Here is an 18,853-nt window from a genome sequence, read left to right as displayed (position 1 = left end):
CGCCCTGTACATGCACGCCCACACGTTGTATTCTGTGGAAGACCCACACTCAAGGGGCCAAAGAGCCGAATGTGGCTCGCAAGCCACGGTTTGCCAACCACGGCTCTAGGCTGTCACCCTGGACTCACTCTCCCAGCAGACACCCCCAGATAGCATGGACGAGGCCCAATGAACAGTGAAACATGCTTCTGATTTGAAGTAGCGAACAAAACTGCCAAACTAGCCACACTGTGCAAGCACGAGCTGCACGTGGCTCAGAATGAGGACAGCTACATCCAGTGGCAAGGGATGGATGATGGACAAACGGGAAAGGGTGACCTGGGGCCAGGCACCTTCCTGGCCTGTGGCACAGTGCCAGGTGCAGAGGAACCAGGGAAAGAACTCGGGCCCATGCTGCTCTGTGGCGAGGGCTCAGAGCCCTGCTTAGCCCACCCCTCCTTCCCTCCAGAATCTCCTCCTCTCACTTGCACACCAGCCAGGGGACAAACAATGGTTTCTTGGAACGTTCCTCGGTGCCTTTCTAGTTGGCAGCAGTTGGTGGTCAGGCGCAGGGACAGGGGCTGTGACACGGTACTTGCCTGCTTCTCCTAGTCCAGGGGGATGAGCAGCAGAGCCCAGCCTCGATGTGTGATGAGCCCTCAGCACAGTGGCCTATTCTGTCATCTGCTCATTTGTCAGGGCAGCCCCACAGCCCCGCCCAGGAGAGCTCATCTCTGGGGTAGCATCTCAGCTCCCTGATTCAGGCTGTCTCTGAGCCCCCAGGTAATCTGGGACTGACTGTGGGTCTGACTTTGTTTATGAGGTTTCCTAGGATCTGAAGGGTTGTGTGCCCATGGCCTGAGAAGCCCGGGCTTCATGCCGCCTCCCTGAGCCCAGCATCTTGCCATCTCCCCGAGCCCAGCATCGTGCCATCTCCCTGAGCCCACCTCCCTTTCCCCATTTATATTTCATGGAACAAGATGCACAGAAGGAAGGAAGGGGGATCTACCGAGGGCAGCGGAAGAGGGAGAACGTCTTTGTTCACTCTTTATTGTGTCTTTTTAAAAGATGGCATCATGGCTCACCCAGTGGGTCAGTGATTCACACGCGCGTCATTGGTGCCCTTCAAACAGGTTCCTGTGGGGGTTTCAGGGCTGCTTGTCTGCGTCCCTCTGCATCTCCTGGCCGACCTCAGGAGACAGAAGTGGAGACCCTCGGTTACCGGCCAGAAAGAAGGAGTGGGTGCTGAGGGGAACCAAGGAAGCTGGGGGGAGGGCAGGCAGGCAACCCGGCCCCCTCTATTCTACTTCCTGTCCCCCCCAGACTCCCCCGGTTCACCCCTGTCACCATGTGCAAAGTACCTTCTCCAGGGCCGCTACACACTCTCCTTCACCTTCTTTCTGGTGGAGTATGGAATGCAGCACACCCAGCTGGTCCTGGTCCTGGCGGCCGAGAGGAGGGGAGGGGCTGAGAGAGAGACAGGCCCCGGGCCACAGGTACTGGCAACACCCCTTGAACCCCAAATGCACGCCACGGGGTCTCTGCTCCAATCTCTACTGCACTCCACTGCTCATGTCCCGGGGAGCCAAGGTCTTGTCTCTGTGGCTTCCGGGCCCCGCGCACAAAAGCAGATTCCAGTGCAGAGCCAGGCTTGCCTTTCCTCCAGATGCTCGAGGTTTACCCGCCCACCACCACGGCTGCTGTCCTCTGTCCTGGAAGGCCTGGGCCAGGAGGGACCCATGGACTCGAGAGACCCTTAAAGACTAGCTGAGCCAGGTGTCACAGGGGTGGTTCCCACGGCCAGCCCAGCCTGTGCTTGCCTCGCTGTGGGGTGGTCGCTGGGGTTTCCACTTCCAAGGCTGCCTCAGTATGAGATGGCAGCCCCCCTCCCTTGGCAGGAACCACCATGGCTTGGTGCCCATATGTCCCGCTGGCTGCTATGGGCTACTGAGGGTACCTGACCCCACCATCTGAGCGGGCCCGAGGCACAGGCTGGACAGAGAAGCCTTTTGCTCTGAGGGGAACTGAGCTTGCAGGTGAGCAGCACAGCAGAACAAACAGGCGACTTGCCCAGCAAGTGTCCAGGCCTAGCCCTCCAGGGGGCCCACTGCAGACCCCCTCCCACTGGCCTAGAGGCCTCCGGTGGCCACAGCTTGCTTTTTGAGTGCTGGCCTGCCTCACAGGTTTCCTGGGGCAGCTGGGTCCTGGGGGTGATGGGCCGAGACCCAGAGACCAGGAGGGTGGACCTGGGATTGTCCGACCTTCGGGGCAGAAAATAAAGCTGCCAAGCTGCACCTAGTGTGGCTGAATCTGTCACTATGTCCATTAAGTAGCGAAGAGGAAAATAAAGGTCTGCTTAGGAAAAGACTGCTTATTTTAGGCCTAGATTTGAGAGCGTGACAAGACCATCCCAAAATCTTTCACGTCATAAAAGCCAACGTGACCAGCTGGGTAAGTCGAGATCAGAAGAGAGGTGGGTCGTCTGAGTGAAGACGGAATCAAAATGCCTCACAGAAACACTCTCCCCGAATACACACACATCTGGGCAGAAAGCGGCAATAATGACAACAGCCAAATAGGCGAAGGGCCATAATGCTAGAAGCATTCAGAGCTGGCGATCCAGGAAAATGGCACCGATGGAGGAGCCCATTTTCACCAGGAGCCAATTTTCACCAGCGCCTGTCTGTGCGTCAGAAATCTGCACTTCAAAACCAGGTCCGAATCTACACTTCAAAATCCTGTGTGGTCCTCACTGTTCCTGAGAGAGAAACTTGGGTGATTTCCTCTTTGTTGTGCTATTCCACCTTATTTAAGTTGTTTAAAATAACCGTGTGTCAGTTTTACAAAGCAAATGGAAATTTTTTGAAAGTATGCAAACAATTAAACCAAGATATTAATATAGTTGTTCATTCTGAGCGGTGAATACATTGCTCTTTTCTTCCTTGTGTTCTTCTCTGTATTGTTTAAAATAAAATAGGTCCGTGGGCCCTTGGGTGGCCTAGAAGTAAGTACCCCACCTTCTCCCAGCACCCTTAATGGCCTCGGGAAGTGGTGGGACTTCAATGGCCCTACACAATCTTCACCCCAGTAGAGTGTGGGTGGTCAGGACACATGTGAGGGGTCCTCCCACTGCCGGCAGGACCAAGGTGTGTGAGCTTTTGTAGCCCATGAGGTGATATCCTACTCTCATCTGCCCTTCTTCCCTTCTTTTTCCTTCCCCCGGTTCTGCCCATTTTGTTGCTTGATTGGATGGGAAGAGAGAGTCTGGCTATGGAGTAAGGCGGGACTCAAAGCAAAGGTTGTGCCAGATCCCTTACAGCGGTTCTCAACCTGTGGGTCTCGACCCCTGAAAATACATCCTGCATATCAGATATTTCCATTACGATTCATAACAGTAGCAAAATGACAGTGGTGAAGTAGCAACGAAAATAATTTTATGGTTGGGGGTCACCACAACATGAGGAATGTATTAAGGGTTGTGGCATTAGGAAGGTTGAGAACCACTGCAGAAGGTTCGATGCCCTGTTGCCCAGCTCTCAGCACCCCCAGCCTCGGCAAATGCTTAGGACACTGCGTGCATCTAGAGCAGTGATGGCGAACCTATGACACGTGTGTCAGAGGTGACACGCGAACTCATTTTTCTGGTTGATTTTTCTTTGTTAAATGGCATTTAAATATATAAAATAAATATCAAAAACATAAGTCTTTGTTTTACTATGGTTACAAATATCAAAAAAATTCTATATGTGACACGGCACCAGAGTTAAGTTAGGGTTTTTCAAAATGCTGACACGCCGAGCTCAAAAGGTTCGCCGTCACTGCTCTAGAGGAAGAGGGGAGGCACAGTGGACCCACTAGAAACCGGGGTAGACGAACAGTCTCCCCACCTCCCCGAGCATGAGCCCAATACTCACTCATCTTCTGACAAATCTCCCATGTCCATTTGGGACCACTTCTCTTCTCTCATGGCACATGTGACCACCTGCGAGGAGCAGCAGAAGCACTTTAGGGGATGGGGTGGGGGAGGGGGTCAACCACAGGCCCCGGGCCGGACATGCTGGGCCTGCCCGAGGAGCAGATGGAGATGCGAAGACTGCACTGGCCCTGAGCACAATCCCACAAGACTGGGAGCCTCAAGTGGAGAGTTCTAATTACGGGGCCCTGACCAAGGAGCTGTGGCCTGGATACGGGCCACCATGATTTCTAGATTGTAGATCAGGATACGTGGGCCCTTAGTCTCCACTCTGCCTCCTTGAGTCCTTAGAGCATGTGGTGCCCCATGGTAGCCTTGTCAGGAGTTAATCAGCTCTCTTCGTTGTACAGCGTGTTCTGAGGGCAAAGAGATAAAAGGTGCAATTTGGGAAAAAAATAACCCTCAGGCTGGAGCTTAAATTGGCCAAGACAAAAATATCTACAAGCATGACTGCTCACTACAGCAGAAAAATGGAAAAGACATCCTAGAGAGACCTTTGACTCAAACTCTTCTCCTTACAGAAAATGATGGTGATGATGATGGTGATGATGATACTGCTGAACATGATGGTGATAGTGGTGATGATGTAATAATGGTGATGATGGTGGTGATGATGGTGATGATAATGATAGTGATGATATTGATGATGGTGATGATGGTGATGATGATGATAGTTATGATACTGATGATGGTGGTGGTGGTGGAGTAAGGTGGGGCTCAAAGCAAAGATCGGGCCAGATTCCTTAGGTGGTTAGATGATGATACCTAATACTGAGGCTTTCTGGGTAGTAGACGCTGTTTGAGGGCTTTATAGAACCACCCTGGGATGTGGGTACTACTAAGATACCCCTTTGACATATGAGACAACTGAGGCCCAGAGAGGTATAGTGACTTGTTTGAGCATTTACTGGCAGAGCTGGATATGGAGCCCAGGCCTCCTAATTCCTAAGTTTGTGCCCTTTCTAACACCCCAGAATGATCCCACAAGAGGTTCTCAGGGCCCATGGGCACCCCAATGGTTGACCCAGGCCCTAGAGTGTTGGAATGCATACAGGTTAGAGTGAAGGAGGATGAGAAAGAGGAGGGGGGGCCTCCAGCCCCCTAGACCAGTCCTCAACACCCTGGAGCTTTCTTGATGCTTCTGTCCCTATCTTTGCCTCAGCCTTTAACACACACGTACACGGGGCAAGTTCCCCAGAAAAGCTTTGTGGGCCTGAGCACAAGCATTTCCTGGTGGGTAGTTTGGCTCTGTTGTGTGAAGGGTTTTTACCTCTTCAGCATGGTCTCCCAGATCAATCTCCACAAACATAGATGGTTTCTGTGAATGAAAACCAAAGAGATGTGGAAGAAAGACTTGCATAAGCTAGGGAGGTGAATAGACTTTCTGGGAGGTAGAGTGGACTCCTGACCCCCAGTCAGGGTCTGAGCAATGACCACTGGGACCACCAGACACTGACAGTGCTCAGTGGGGGCTCCTGAGAAGCTGGGGAGAGAGCTGCTGGCAGTGTGGATGGCAAGGTGTCCATGGGCCATCTCTGGCAGAGGAGGGAGGGGGAGGAATATGGCCTTCCCACAGCTCCCTGCTCACCTCCCACCAAGGCCCTGAGACCCAGAGGGTTTCTCCCACCTTTGCCCTCTGAGAACCAGGGCCTCCAGGAGACAGGCGATGTCCAGATCTGGAGCAGCCCCTCCAAGCCCACTTCAGACCTGCTCAACTGGGAAGCACCTTTAATTCTGCCTCCAGAAACCTACCTGGGACCCCACTTTACCCAGTTAAGAAGGCTTGCACTGAGGTGTGAGAAGCCCAGGCAGCTCAGGTGTTGTTGCCCCAGGGTCTCTTATTGGCACCTTGGCTCAGTCCAGAATGTGTTTCCAATGGTAGCACTTTAATCAACACCAAGGGAAGTATTGGGGGTGGGTGAAGGACTCCCCAGAACCCCTGAGTCACTCCAAGGACCATCTGTTGTAAATCCTGGTAAAACGCATCCAACTACCTCTCCATTCCCTACCACACGGATTAGGAATGAGAATGACAGCCACCTTCCCTGAGAAAGTGCCCTGTGCCAATTGCTACTATAGCACTGACATGTCTCTGGCCAACGCACCAGGACCTGGGACTCGGGGTGTTTCCCTAGTCAAGCTGAGTATTGCCTCCTGTCAAGGACCCACATGCCTTTAGACATTGCACTATTTGGAATTAGGATGCCCCAGCATGAGGGCAAGAGCACAGAGCTTGACCTGAAATGCTCTCTGGGGTCAGGGCAAGGCTTGGTCCAGCCTGTACCATGGTCCTGCCTAGATGACTTGGGACCACATGTCCCCAGGGCGCTCATGGTCCAGCAGGACTATGCCTGATAGGCCTCTCCATCAGACTGCTGTCACCAAATTAAACAGCTCTTGCCTCTTTTTCCAGAAGGTCTTCCGGCTTTAGGGACTCCAACTCCTGTTCCTGTAAGAAGACACCAAACAGGTGCATAAAGGCAGGACTCTGACCCGAGGGGACAGCAGTACATGGATGTTAAAGGACCACGGCCTGACCTTGGCCTCCTGGGAGCATTTGTTTGTGTGCTCGTCTTCTTCATGCTCCTCCTGGTCGCTGGCCTCTGAGTCGCTCTTCTCAACCTCCAGCTTTCCACTCCCATGGTCCAGCTTTCCACTCCCATGGTCCAGCTTTCCACTCCCATGGTCCAGCTTCCCAAGGGCATCTTGGTTCTTCTCCTGCTTGTCTTCCACTAGGGTTGCCTGACTGTAGGAGTGGAAATGAGAGTTTGGAATCGGTGTCATGGAGACAGCTTCCCGGTGACGCCTTTCTCCCTCTTGGGCATCGGCAGCTCTGGGAGCAGCTCCAGCCTGGACAGGGAGGCAGAGAGGGGCCTGCGTGTGCATGGCCTGCCTCCTTCCTGAGGGCAGAAGGCGGGTGGGCAGACACGTCAGACAGGAGGGGAGGGCGATGTGCAGAGGATGAGCAGTAACGCTCAGGTTGCTCCTGTCCTCCCTCCTGCACACCCAGACCTTCCCCAGCGTGAGCCTCCGCCGGCCCCGCCACCTGGGATGACGCTACTCCTTTTCTGGGGACAGGTGCCAGCTCCAGGACTCCGGGGCCACCGCACAGCTGTAGTTGGAGGGCGTAGGGGAGCGGAGGGGCTTGCAGCCCTGAGAACCACCCTGGTTCCCCCAGCCTCAGACCCTCCCATCTGAACCCCCGGGGTCCTCTCAGGACGCCCAGGGCTCCTTCAGGGCCTCCAAGTCTTAAGCCCACTTACCAGACGGGGTCTTCGGCGTGGCTTTTCAGGTCCTTTCCCTGATCTTCAGACTCTGAGGAGGAAGGAGCAAGTTGTCAGACACTCCCACCATGTGGTGCAGGAGCGCCGCTGGCCAGCTGCCCGAGGCCCACAGCTCAGCCCTGCGAGGGTGGGGCCAGCCCATGGGGTGCTGGGCTCCCTGCAGCTCCAGTGTCCGCCTGGTGACTAATGGTTATGACTAAGGCCAGCCTGAGTTTTTATCCTGACAGGTTGTCTCCCGATTCCCTGCCCCGACGACACCCACTCTGCACAAGGCCCCACCCCACACCATCTCTGCCTCTCTAGGCAGAGCTCGGGTGAAGCTAAAGCACTGTCTTTACATTAGATGTGCAGGACCCCCGGGCAGCCCTGACATCCTCCCACGCAGCACACTGACTGGGAGCAGCAGGAGTGGAGGGCAGGGGCGGCGACCCACTGGGCAAGCCTGTCCCACAGTGGGTGGCACTTGAGACACACACGGCTTGTTCAGGAACCTCCTCTCCTTGTTCCTCCTCGGAAGGGCCTGGCCAGGGGGGTTCCTGTGTCATTTTCCCAAGGAAAGTGCTGCCCGAGGCCCAGCTAGTCGGGATCTTTGTCCAGTGCACTCAGTAGCCTGAGAATCTGCCCGGCATCCAGGGAGCTGTTCTTCCAGCCGCAGCCTCACATGCAGAGCGATTGTCAGGAGATAATTAAGGTAAAGCTGAGTTTTGGTGACTTTGGCAGGATCAGAGCATGAGCTTCGTGAACTGTTTTCACCAGGACAGATACCTCTCGCTGCCAGGCTTGTCGGCCAGGAGAGCCTCGGAGCAGTTATGCAGGAGGGGTTCCCTGACCCTCTTCAGGGCCTGAGCGAGCCTCCGGGGGGACTCAAGGTCGCGACATTGAAAGTTCCGTTTCTGTGCAGTCCCCTCTGAGCCTGGGAGGGTTGAGGCGCTCCCTGAGTAGTGGCTCCTCCCACAAGCAGCTTGGTCCCCCCTCCCTGCCCCCCACACCAAGGGCCCTGATGCAAGCACAGCCTGGGGGCGTTCCAAAGCTTTAAGTACTGCTGTTGATGGAAGACATAGCCAGGGCACCTCTGAGCAGCTCCCATCTTGGAGAATCGCTTTACAGAATCTGGTTGTGGGATCAGCTACTCCAGGCCTTGTACTCAGGGTTGTTTTGGCTCACAGGCCTCGGGGCTGGGATGACTGCCCAAGAGAGGAGGTGACGGCCCAGTTCCCAGTGGGTGCCCTGCACCCTGATCCTGCTGTTCTAAGGAGTCTGATCGGCTGGTCCTTGCCTTCTCTCATCTGGTCTTCCCCTGACACCTCTCTCCTGAGCCCTGCCATCTTCTAAGGCCACCCTTCCTGGGACCTGGGTGCCCCTGCCCAGTGCTCAGCGACCCGCTGTAAAGGGAGCTTTTCATCACAGCCGGGCCTTCCTAGTGCTGAGCACAGGTGGCCTCGGGCTGTGTCACCCAGCATTGTCTCCCACTGCTCTGAGTTCCCTGTGGATACGAGCTAGGCGTTCTTCATCCTCCTCATTCTTCATGCCCGCACAGGCTCAGGGGCCTGATCTGTGGCTGTGCTGACCCCACGCAGACACTGGCCACGCCAGGGACAAACAGCCCTGAAGGCCACGGACAGGGATATGAGAGGGAGCACAACTGGGTCCTCAGGGAATATTTTTGGACTTGGGACAGTAGTCCCACTTACACGCAGTTTCAGTTCTGAGGTCTCCTGTAGTCTGAAAATATGAAATGGAAAGTGTCAGAAATAATTAATACGTTCTCATTGTGAGCCATTCTGAGTTGCGTGAGGAAACCTCTCACTGTCCTGCTCCCTCCTGCCCGGGATGTGAATCGTCCTTTGGTCCAGCGCACCCACGTGTGTACGCTGTCTGCCGGTTAGTCGCTGGGCAGCCACCCTGGTTGTCAGAGCCGCTGTGTGGTATCCCCAGGCTTGTGTTTGAGTAACTCTTATCTTATTAATAACTAGAGGCCCGATGCACGAAGATTCGTGCAAGAATGGGCCTTCCTTCCCCTGGCTGCTGGCACCACCTGGAGCCGCCTTTCCGCCTTTGCTTCAGCCTGGAGCCACCTTTCCGCCTTCCCATGCTTCCCAGAGGCCTGGAGTGGCTGGAGCAGTGCAGAATGCCTGTGTCATTGCCATGGCGACGGCGCAAGCATCCTGCCCCGCCCCCGGCTGCTCAGCGCCTGCGTATGCCAAGTAACCTGCCATCTTTGTTGGGTTAATTTGCATACTTGCTCCTGATTGGCTGGTGGCCATTGCAAAGGTATGGTCAATTTGCATCTTTCTCTTTTATTAGTATAGATGGCCCCAAAGCACATGAGAGGTGGTCCCGGCCATTCTGCTAGGCCAAAGAGAAGCTGTCAAGTGCTTCCTTCCAGGGAAAAGGTGTGTACATGGAGGAGAACACATAGCAAACCTAGTGTTCAATACTATCCGTGGTTTCAGGTGTCCACTGGGGGTCTTGGCACGTATCCTCCGTGGACAAGGGGGACCAGGGTAGCTCTCAAGACATCCCTCGGGGAGAAAAGGAGCATGCAGCCTCCACCTCAGGTAAGAGGGCTGCTTCACGGTCAGTGGTGTTTAAGCTGGGATTTAGAAACTGACTCCTTTTGGAAACTCTTTAGTAGCCCATGGGCCCGTGCACGTGCATGTGTGTGCACGTGCATGTGCTTTGTATGTGCCTGTTTTAGAAGACAAGGGGCTGCCCGGCCAATGTGGCCTGATGGTTAGAATCAACCCATGAACCAGGAGGTCATGGTTCAATTCCCAGTCAGGGCACATGCCTAGGTTGAAGGTTTGACCCCTGTTAGGGGGCATGCTGGAGGTAGCCACTCAATGATGTTTCTCTCTCATTGATGTTTCTAACTCTCTATCCCTCTACCTTCCTCTCTCTCTCTCTCTCTCTCTCTCTCTCTCTCTCTCTCTCTCCCTCCCTCCCTCAAAAAAAAAAAAAAAAATCAGTAGAAGACATGGGGCTGCCCAGACAGATCTTCAAATACTTTTTCTTCCTATTATGTATCTGGCAAAAAGAGTCATGCCCTAGACCAGCGGTTCTCAACCTGTGGGTCGCGATCCCTTTGGCGGTCGAACGACCCTTTCACAGGGGTCTCCGAAGACCATCCTGCATATCAAATATTTACATTACGATTCATAACAGTAGCAACATTACAGTTACGAAGTAGCAACGAAAATAATTTTATAGTTGGGTCACAACATGAGGAACTGTATTTAAAGGGCCAGAAGGTTGAGAACCACTGCCCTAGACAGTTTGGCTCAATGGATAGAGCATTGGCCTGTGGACTGAAGGGCCCCAGGTTTGATCCCAGTCAAGGGCACATGCCCAGGTTATGGGTTCGGTCCCCAGTAGGGGGCATGCAAGAGGCTGCCAATCAATCATTCTCTTTCATCATTGATATTTCTCTCTCTCTCTGCCTCTCCCTTCCTCTCTAAAATCAATAAAAATATATATTTTTTAAAAAAAGAATCAGTAAAGAGAGAGACACTATTTCTCTTTCCCTCATTTTAAGACGTGGACAAGGCTTTGAGCCGCCTCCCTGGCGTGTGGCTGGTGAGGCTCCCGCTCTGCACCCTCAGGCTGGGGCTCCGGGAAGCCGAGACCCTGTGTGGCCTGGGACCCTGGGGCCTGGGTGGCGGGACCACAAGCCCCGCGGAAGCCTTTTGGCCACCCCTCCATGGCCGGCGTTATTGGAGAGCCCCCTGGGTCTACTTGCAAAATTTCCCACACAGACTCAGGCTGGCCTCCTCTTTTGGGAACTTAGATCTTCTTGAGCGAGAAAGTGTGGCCATGCTCAGAGCCTGAACGGGAGGGAGGTGGAGGGTCCAGCAGCTCCTCTCTCCTCAAACCACACACCTTTGGACTTTGACACTAGAGAAGAAATATGTTCACACCCCGACCTCTTACAGTCGCCCCTAGAGCGTGAACAAGCAGCTATATTTCCCTTTTACAGTTTCATTTCTTCAGCCTACTCATCAAAGGCCACCTGCTGGCGGGAGGGTCCCAGGAGAACCAGCACATGACTCTCAGTCCCTGGCGTCCTCCCACCAGCTCAGATCCTGTTGCTCTGGGGACAGTGTCATGAGGAGCCGGGTGGGGGGGGGGGCGCGGGGAGAGGGGCTGGGTTAGCTAACATTCAGGATGCAGGTCCACATACGGACCAGGGTGTTTCGGGACCCATCCCCACTTCCACCACACCATGGCCGCGCTTGGCATGTTTACGAATATCCTGGAGTGGCTAACACAGCCAGCATAAGGCATAAACCTACAGACTTTATCATTTAAAGGCCACCTTAGTGCCAAGCCTGACGGGCAGTACCCTCCCCCACAGGGTCAGGGCCAACCCCAGGCCCCAGGAGGCGCTGTGGTTCCCTGAATGAGACAGAGCTAGACTCAGATTCCAGGGTACAACCTGAGACACTGCCCGCGCCAGCCCTCCTGAGGCCATGGTGTTCTCCATGTGTCTGACAGCTTTGCAGGCCCACAGGGCTCCCCGAGGCCTGGTGGGTCCTCACCCCCTTCATCCAGTTGGCCACCCACCCTGGGTGCCGACACTCATGTGGGCCTGACCCGAGCCCCAGCGGATCGTGTTGCCTGACAGCCTCAGTGTGCAGTGCCCCCACCCTGGCCCTCAGGGTGGGGGCAGGGGCAGTGGAGGCGGCCGGGCAGAGGTGCTCTGTGCTGGCTGCGGCCCCTACCTAGGTCCTTGGACGGCTTCTGGATGCCGCTCGGGGGGTCCCCCTTCTGGTGTAAGCTGCCCATGCTCTGGCTCCTCTGCAGTTCAGCCCCCTCACTGGTCCCCTTGGGGTGTCCGGTGGCCACCCCCAAAGGAGGAGCCCCAGCGCCTGGCCGGTGCCTCCTGTACACGGTGGTGGCCTCCTTCTCCATCCTTCTCCTCCCTTCAGGTCTCAGGAAAGAAGAGGGGCCCGGCTCTCCAGCACGGCTTCAGGTGGAGGGCATGGCTTCCAACCCCTTCCGAGGCGAGCAGCCCAAGAGTGTGCCCAGTGGGCCCCCGTTGCTAAGTGTCCCCTGTGACATCACACAAGGTCAGAGGTCAGAGGTCATCCAGAGCAGCCCTTCCCTTGGGATGCTGGGTTCCCTCCTTCCAGGCCTTCCTGGCTTGTCCCCCAGAAAAGCAGAGGAAGAGGGGCCAGAGGACCTGAGGGGGCAGAGCGGGCACAGAACAAAGCTGGGCAACGGACGAAGAACCCAGAAGTGGGGGTGGGTCTGCGGGCACCTCAGGGCCTGGCAGAGTGTTTTCTCCGCACCCTTGCGACGAGAGGTGCCCTCGGCTTCAGAGGCAGGGCTGCCTGGGGCGGGCAGGCTGGAGCTGCACTGACCAGGAAACCCCACTTAACTCTGCATTTCAGCCCGTGTTTGCTGGCACTGGCATCAAAGCACCAGGGCCCGCGTGTCTTAACCATTTCCTTCTAGACTGGAGGCCTCTCTCCTGGGCCTGCAGATGGCTGTCCCGTCCTCACATAGTCGTCCCTCTGGGCACGTCGGCGTGTCTGTGTCCTGATCGCCTCTTCTCACAGGGACCCCAGTCGCACGGGATTAGGGGCCACACTAATGACTTCACGTAACCTTAACGTCTCATTTATTGATTTAATTTATTTAAAAGCCAATTTTATTTATTTTTAAATGTATTTTTTAATTGATTTCACAGAGGAAGGGAGAGGGGAGAGAGAAACATCGATGATGAGAGGGAATCACTAGTCGGTTGTCTCAGGCACACATCACACTAGGGATCGAGCCCACAACCCGGGCATGTGCCCTGGCCGGGAATCAAACCATGACCTCCTGGTTCATAGGTTGACATTCAACCACTGAGCCACGCTGGCCGGACTTTAACTGCCCCTTTAAAGACCCTACCTCCAAATACAGTCATAGGCTGAGGCACTGGGGGTCAGGGCTTCGCCACATGAATTTTTGGGGGGACACAATCAGTCCATAACAGAGCCTAACAGAACATTTCTGATACCCTAACCGAGCACATGGTTTTTCTTCCTTCAATCACCCAAGACTTGGGGACAACCAGCCGATTGCCCTTGGGGTGCCATGACTATTCAGAATGAAGCTGATGTGGCTCCCTAATCCCACCTGTACTCTATCGCCTCAAACAAATTGCTTGTGGCATCTTAGCTCACGGGGAGGCCTCGGTCGCCAAGCCAAGTGCCAGTGCGGGAACAGACGTGGTGCCCACCTACCCGAGACCTTCCTCGGTGGCACCTGACCTTGGAGGCCACCGATGAAAGTCACAGCAGTGGGCGCTGAGGGACAGCTCGTGCCTTCAGGAGAAAGAGCAGGTGAAAACAGAGCCAACTGTGACCTGCCACTGGGGTCCTGGGGGAGGGCCTTCTGTTCCCCTATCTCCCTCCCCCTACCCCCCCCCCCGGAGTTCCCCTTTCTACAGCACCCCCAGAAACAGCTGATTCTTCTCAGAAGAGCTGACCCAGGCTGGAATTTTAAAAAAAACACCATTGAATGAAAGCCAAATGGAGAAAAGAAAGGAATCAGGAAATGAGAATGTGCATTCTTCTCCCCAGAGGGGGGTGGCATCCTAGAGGCCCCCTCAGATCCTCCCTCTCCCCCTCCAGGAGGGACTCCACCTCTGCTCCTGGCACCGGAGGCCTGGAGCCTGCTGCTCCTCCTCTCCTGGGAGGAGGGAGGCAGGCGGCTGGCCCTCGAGCTGGCAGCCAGTGTTCTCAGGCAGTAACACCTTCTCCATCCACTGGAGGGTCCTAGCAGAACACCTTCCGATGGCCTCAGAGTGCCAACCCCACCCCTTTCCATCCCAGAGCATCATGGCTTCCAGCTCCATCTGAAGCCCCACCCAGGACCTCACCTGTGATCACAGGGGCATCATCCATTTCCCCACCTGCCCAGCTCCATCCCCCCACCTCCCACGGGTGCAGTTATCCGTGGGCACCCCTGGGAAACCAAGCCAGTCCTCAGAAAGAATAAAAGGTCTGTTTTAATCGGAAGGTAAAATACTTCACAAATCATTAGTATCTTATAAACGGAAACATTCAGTTACAAATCCATGTTAAAAATCGAAATTCGGTGCAGCCTAATAGCTCTGTGTTCCAACGTTTATTTTTTGCAAGATTTTTCTCCCCCTTTTTTGTGACAAGTGATGTTATTATCTGGCATCTAGATGGAGTCTGAAGGACAGAACTTGCAAACAGAATGGGGTTGGCACGAGGGCACGTGGTCCTGTGAGTTTGAACAGTGCTGTCCAAAGCTGGCACCTGCAGCTGTGAGGACCCTGCAGCTGTGAGGTCCCTGCAGCTGTGAGGACTGACTGGGGAAAATCAGCAAACAGCTCCCCTGGCGTTTGAACCCCACCCCTCCAACAGAACGCAGTCCCCACCCCGCTATACCACCCCGGGGCCCAAAGGGCGTCTGCACAGCCGAGTGCCTCCCTTTCAAGTTGAGGATTTCTCCCCTTGTGGGTTTCCTGTGGAGGACCTGTAACTGGCTCCCCTTCCCTTTTCGCCTGCTCTGGCGCCCTCCCCTTCAATGAGTCCAGGTGTGGATGATCCGAGTTATTGCATATCAAAGAGCTAATTAAAAACGTTAAGAAAATCAGCTTGAAAATAATGCACATTTCTATTTTTAAAATATTCCCCAAACTTCTACTTTTAAGCCCCACTGACAGCACAACACAACTGGTGCTTGAAGTGGGGCCTGGCGGACACCAGCTCTGCCTCTCAGCGGCCCAGGGGCATTGTGGGCTGGGGGCTGTCTCAGCAGACAGCAGAGAGGGACTCTGATCCCCGGGAGAGAAGTCTGGAGCCCCCCCCCCCTGCCCCGGAACTCTCTGCAGAAGAACCCTGTATCCCCAAAATATCAAGAGCATCCTCAAACTGGGACCTCCGTGCAGTTCTGCACGACCTGACCACAAAACTGACCCTCTAGCCGGGAACATCATCAACATCGAAAGCTGAAACCAGAAGCCGCCTGCCCGCGGCACCCGGACAGCAGGCTCCTGGGAAAAGAATAATGCTTGAACCTCCGGCTGCGTGGAGGCAGGCTCCTGGCAGGCACCGCAGAGGCCAGTGAGGCAGCAGTGCACAGGAGACGGAAGCACTCCAGCAGGGCGCACGCGTCCCGCACCCGGTCCAGAAAGGCCAGCTCAGGGCACCTGCCCAGCAGCGTGAATAAAGTGCGTGGCAGCCCCGGGAGCAGCCCAGGAGAGTCTCAGACGTCCCGTGAGCTTGACGCTTGTCATCTATGCGAGCGAGGAATGTGGATCCCTTGGCTTCCTCACTCTGCCTTCTTGTCGGTCTCCCTCCTGCACAAAGACTATGGGGTTCCTGGTGCAGCTCACAGCGCCCTCCTGGGGCAGGACGTCCTCCAGGCTTTAAATGGAATGGGTGGAGACCTCTGACTGCTGCCTGATGTAGCTTTGAAAACTCTTATCTCCGATGGGGTGTTCCCTGCAAAGGGGAGATGGGGGAGAAGAGAACATGAGGTACAGCCCTCCATCGCCCGTGCTCATCTGCACTTTTTAAGAGTCTCTTTTCTAGCCCTGGCCGGTTTGGCTCAGTGGATAGAGCGTCGGCCTGCAGACTGAAGGGTCCTGGGTTCGATTCCGGCCTAGGGCAGATACCTCGGTTGCAGGCTCCTCCCTGCCCTGGGCTCTGGTCGGGGCACATACAGGAGGCAACCAATTGATGTATTTCTCTCCCATATTTCTTTCTGTCCTTCCCTCTCTCTTCCAACTCTCTCTAAAAATCAATGGAAAAATATCCTCGGGTGAGGATTAAAAAAAATAAGAGACTTTTTTCTATCTATATATATGATGTGTATTCTTTGTAATTAATATGAAAAATATAGACAAGCAAAAGAAGACTTAGCCCAAAGCCGCCTGTGGAGGCACCCACTGGGACCCTAGTCACAGTGTGTAGGTCTCATGTGCACACATGACCATGTGCATAGAGCGTGTGCCATGCACCCACACGTGTGTGGGAACCCTGCGCTCCACAGGGGCACGGTGCTGTCTGCTGAGTGCCTGGCCCCAGGGTCGCAGGCGCTCGGTCCTGAGCTGCCCAAGCGCTTGCACAGCTGCTGCCACAGGAAGCAGGATGCGCTCCAGGCTGTTTTAACCTCGGCTTTACCACGTGTAATCAAAGACAACATTTTTAGGTCTACGCAGCTCTCTCGACAGCGGGGTGTAAAGGGAATCTGGAATATGCTTTGAATGTCTATGGGGCCAGGATGACTCATCTAGGAGCAAAGAAGGATCACGACCCCGGGAGGTGCTCGCTGGGTGCCGGGCTCTTGTGAGCAACTGGTCAAAGGAGGCACCTCTTGCAGAGCCCTTCACTCCCCTTCCCAGAGCAAACCCACACCTGCCAGGAACGGAGGGAGGAAGGGAAGGAAGAAGGGAGGGGGGAGGAGGGGCTGGAGGAAGAGAGGGAGGGACAAGACAAAGATGGGGGCCAGTCCACCAGAGCTGGCCTCAAGAGAGGGGGAAAGGGCCGGTTTGCTGGCCCAGGAAAACCTAATTCTGAAAGTGAATGAGTTGGGAAGGCAGGAGGGGAGAAGGGAGAGAGTGCTGCTCCCAGGACACTGCCCAGAGGCCTGGCGAGTGAGGCGAGCCCTGCTCTGAAGGAGCTGGGAAGCCTGCGCAGTCCGCACGCTGCACACCGGCTCTGGGGCAGGCAGCACCCTCCTCCCCCGGGAGCTCCCTGCAGTCTCTCCCCCAGCCCCCATGCCCTTGCCGGGACTTTCCACGCACCCGGGGGCCATACTCACTGGCTCCCATACTTGGTCTTCTTGAACTTGTCCCTTTTGTACTGGGCGTGCTCCTGCTCCAGGGCCCCGACCTGGGCGATGACCTGCTTCAGTGTCTTGTAGGTCTCCTGGGGGTCATCGATGATGAAGGTCAAGTACTCCTCTTGCTCTGGGCCATCATACACAGATCTGCTCCCACAGGCCTCTGCACCGTTGGGGACAGGGAGGAGGTCAGTGCTCGGGGAAGCACCTGGACTCCTCAGTAAAGGCTGACCATTCATAGGCAAAGGCCCCAGAACCAGCAGCCGTTCCTTCCAGCCTGGCCGACGCTGAGTGCTGGGGGTCCTGCAGGGCCAGAAAGCCAGGGCCCAGGAACCGAGGCCTCTGAGGGTCCAATGCCCCCTCGCCAGGCCCCAGCACCTCTCTGACAGCCCTGCCCCTGGGTGACCTGCGTCCATCCAGGCCCCACCGGCTCATCAAGCCGGGAACAGCGGATGTCTGTCTGCTCCTGGACACTGGGCCAGGCTGGCTTGAGGGCCTGTGGGGTCGGACATGGTCAGCCTCTCGGCCAGTCTGTGCAGGCGGTTTCCTCAGACCTCCACCCCCACCTGCTCAGCAGGTAGCTCTCTCCTTGGACACCTCACTCCCGCTGAAGACCATGCTGCCTGCAGCCGTCCGTGATCCACAGGAGGCATCCAGATACCTGAACGGCAGCAGCCCCGGTCCTGTCCCCTAGCACCCGGCCCCGGCCCCTCCCATCTGCCCGACAGCTATGCTGGGCCCTGCGCTCCAGGGCCACAGAGAGACCAGGTGGGAAGACGTGTGCTTTGCAGGGCGCCTGGCCCAGCGAGCCAGCATCAGGAGGGCCCCTCGCCTCATCGTACTCTGTCCATTATCACAGAAAGCTCTGCGATCCTGCTTCTGCTCAGGGGAAACCTCTGGGTTCTAACTGAAAAGTCACAAGTCTGCGCAAAGGAAGATGGAAAGGACGTAAAATTTCAGAGAACAAGGGGGTGTGACAGGAGAAAGACAAGGGGCCCTCAACGCGAGGGACAACAGAGTGGAGAAGAGGAGCCCAGGGCCCCCGAGCTCGAGTGTGAGCTCAGCCTGTTCCTCGTGAGTGAAGCGCAGGTCGGTCTGCAGCCACCAGCCGCGTGCCCTCCCCCCGCCCCCCGCCACTGCTTGTAACTGCGTGGCTTCGGGCAAGTTACTTAAGCGCCAGAGCCTGTTAGCCGGTGCCCCCAGTCTCCTGAGCCCGGGCCCCGTGGGAGTGTGAGCCGTGGTGGCTCGTAAGGACAGAGGGAGGGATAGGTGCAAAGGACCGTCACTGCCACATGGGCAGGTCAAGAGAGCTAAGACCTGAGTAAGCAAACGTCTGTGAAGCTTGTTAAAGAAGCAGAAACAGAAGGTGGTCTCACTGCCGGGACAGGTGTCTGGGCTCAGGTGCGGAGGAGAGTCACCAAAGGCCAGCAGGACGGACGATGGTGACGGGAGAAGCACACAGGCACCCGGCCCCAGCCCTCCTCAGCTCCGGGTGCTGTGCTCACTGCTTCACGGAGTTTGTTCCCCTCAGTCCTCGAATTGAGCCAATGGGCTGGTGGCGGTGATGCCCCATTTCGCAGGAGAGGAAGTCAGGGCTTGCCTGGTGAGTGACTTGCCCCATGTGTCTCGGAGCAGAAGCCAAAGCTGGCTCTGCATCGAGGCCTCCAAGTCCTGGAAGAACTCCATCCCGGCACCACGGAGCGTGGTCTGTGCGGGGAGCACTGGGAGGAACATGGGAGAGGCCCAGGCCCCGAGGGCATCCAGGACTAAGGGGGGTTGAGGGGCCTTAACTGCCAAGACCACAAAG

General features: G+C 55.9%; 2 protein-coding genes across 2 annotated transcripts in view; both read right to left on the bottom strand.

The window, feature by feature from the left end:
* Positions 1-787: 787 nt before the first annotated feature.
* On the bottom strand, positions 788-12,189 carry CUNH13orf46 (chromosome unknown C13orf46 homolog). The gene is made up of 8 exons (XM_036315901.1): positions 11,958-12,189; positions 7,216-7,267; positions 6,491-6,698; positions 6,354-6,401; positions 5,223-5,270; positions 3,894-3,961; positions 1,341-1,421; positions 788-1,169 (listed from the first exon to the last, which is right to left on the bottom strand). Exons 1-7 carry the CDS (start codon positions 12,145-12,147, stop codon positions 1,355-1,357), a joined length of 681 nt encoding a protein of 226 aa, XP_036171794.1. The 5' UTR covers positions 12,148-12,189; the 3' UTR covers positions 788-1,169; positions 1,341-1,354.
* A 2,027-nt stretch (positions 12,190-14,216) lies between these two features.
* The window catches only part of RASA3 (RAS p21 protein activator 3), a 114,302-nt gene continuing 109,665 nt past the window's right edge, over positions 14,217-18,853 (bottom strand). Inside the window, exons 23-24 of the mRNA XM_036315882.1 lie at positions 17,026-17,209; positions 14,217-15,704 (exon numbers count right to left, since the gene is read on the bottom strand). Of these exons, the coding sequence (XP_036171775.1) occupies positions 15,629-15,704; positions 17,026-17,209 (260 nt within the window). The 3' untranslated portion in view covers positions 14,217-15,628. The remainder of the gene's footprint in view (positions 15,705-17,025; positions 17,210-18,853) is intronic.

This window comes from Myotis myotis, unplaced genomic scaffold, assembly GCF_014108235.1.
Source record: "Myotis myotis isolate mMyoMyo1 unplaced genomic scaffold, mMyoMyo1.p scaffold_m19_p_63, whole genome shotgun sequence".
In the NCBI taxonomy this organism is placed as follows: domain Eukaryota; kingdom Metazoa; phylum Chordata; class Mammalia; order Chiroptera; family Vespertilionidae; genus Myotis; species Myotis myotis.
This window is presented reverse-complemented; position numbering and strand designations above follow the sequence as displayed.

Bases quoted from the DNA above. Each gene is read 5' to 3' on its own strand.
- CUNH13orf46 (XM_036315901.1), bottom strand. From the start codon at position 12,147: ATGGAGAAGGAGGCCACCACCGTGTACAGGAGGCACCGGCCAGGCGCT. The intron at 7,268-11,957 runs GTAGGGGCCGCA...CTTCCTCCTCAG, and splicing joins GAAGCCGTCCAAGGACCTAG to AGTCTGAAGATCAGGGAAAG. The intron at 6,699-7,215 runs GTAAGTGGGCTT...CCACTCCTACAG, and splicing joins CACGCCGAAGACCCCGTCTG to TCAGGCAACCCTAGTGGAAG.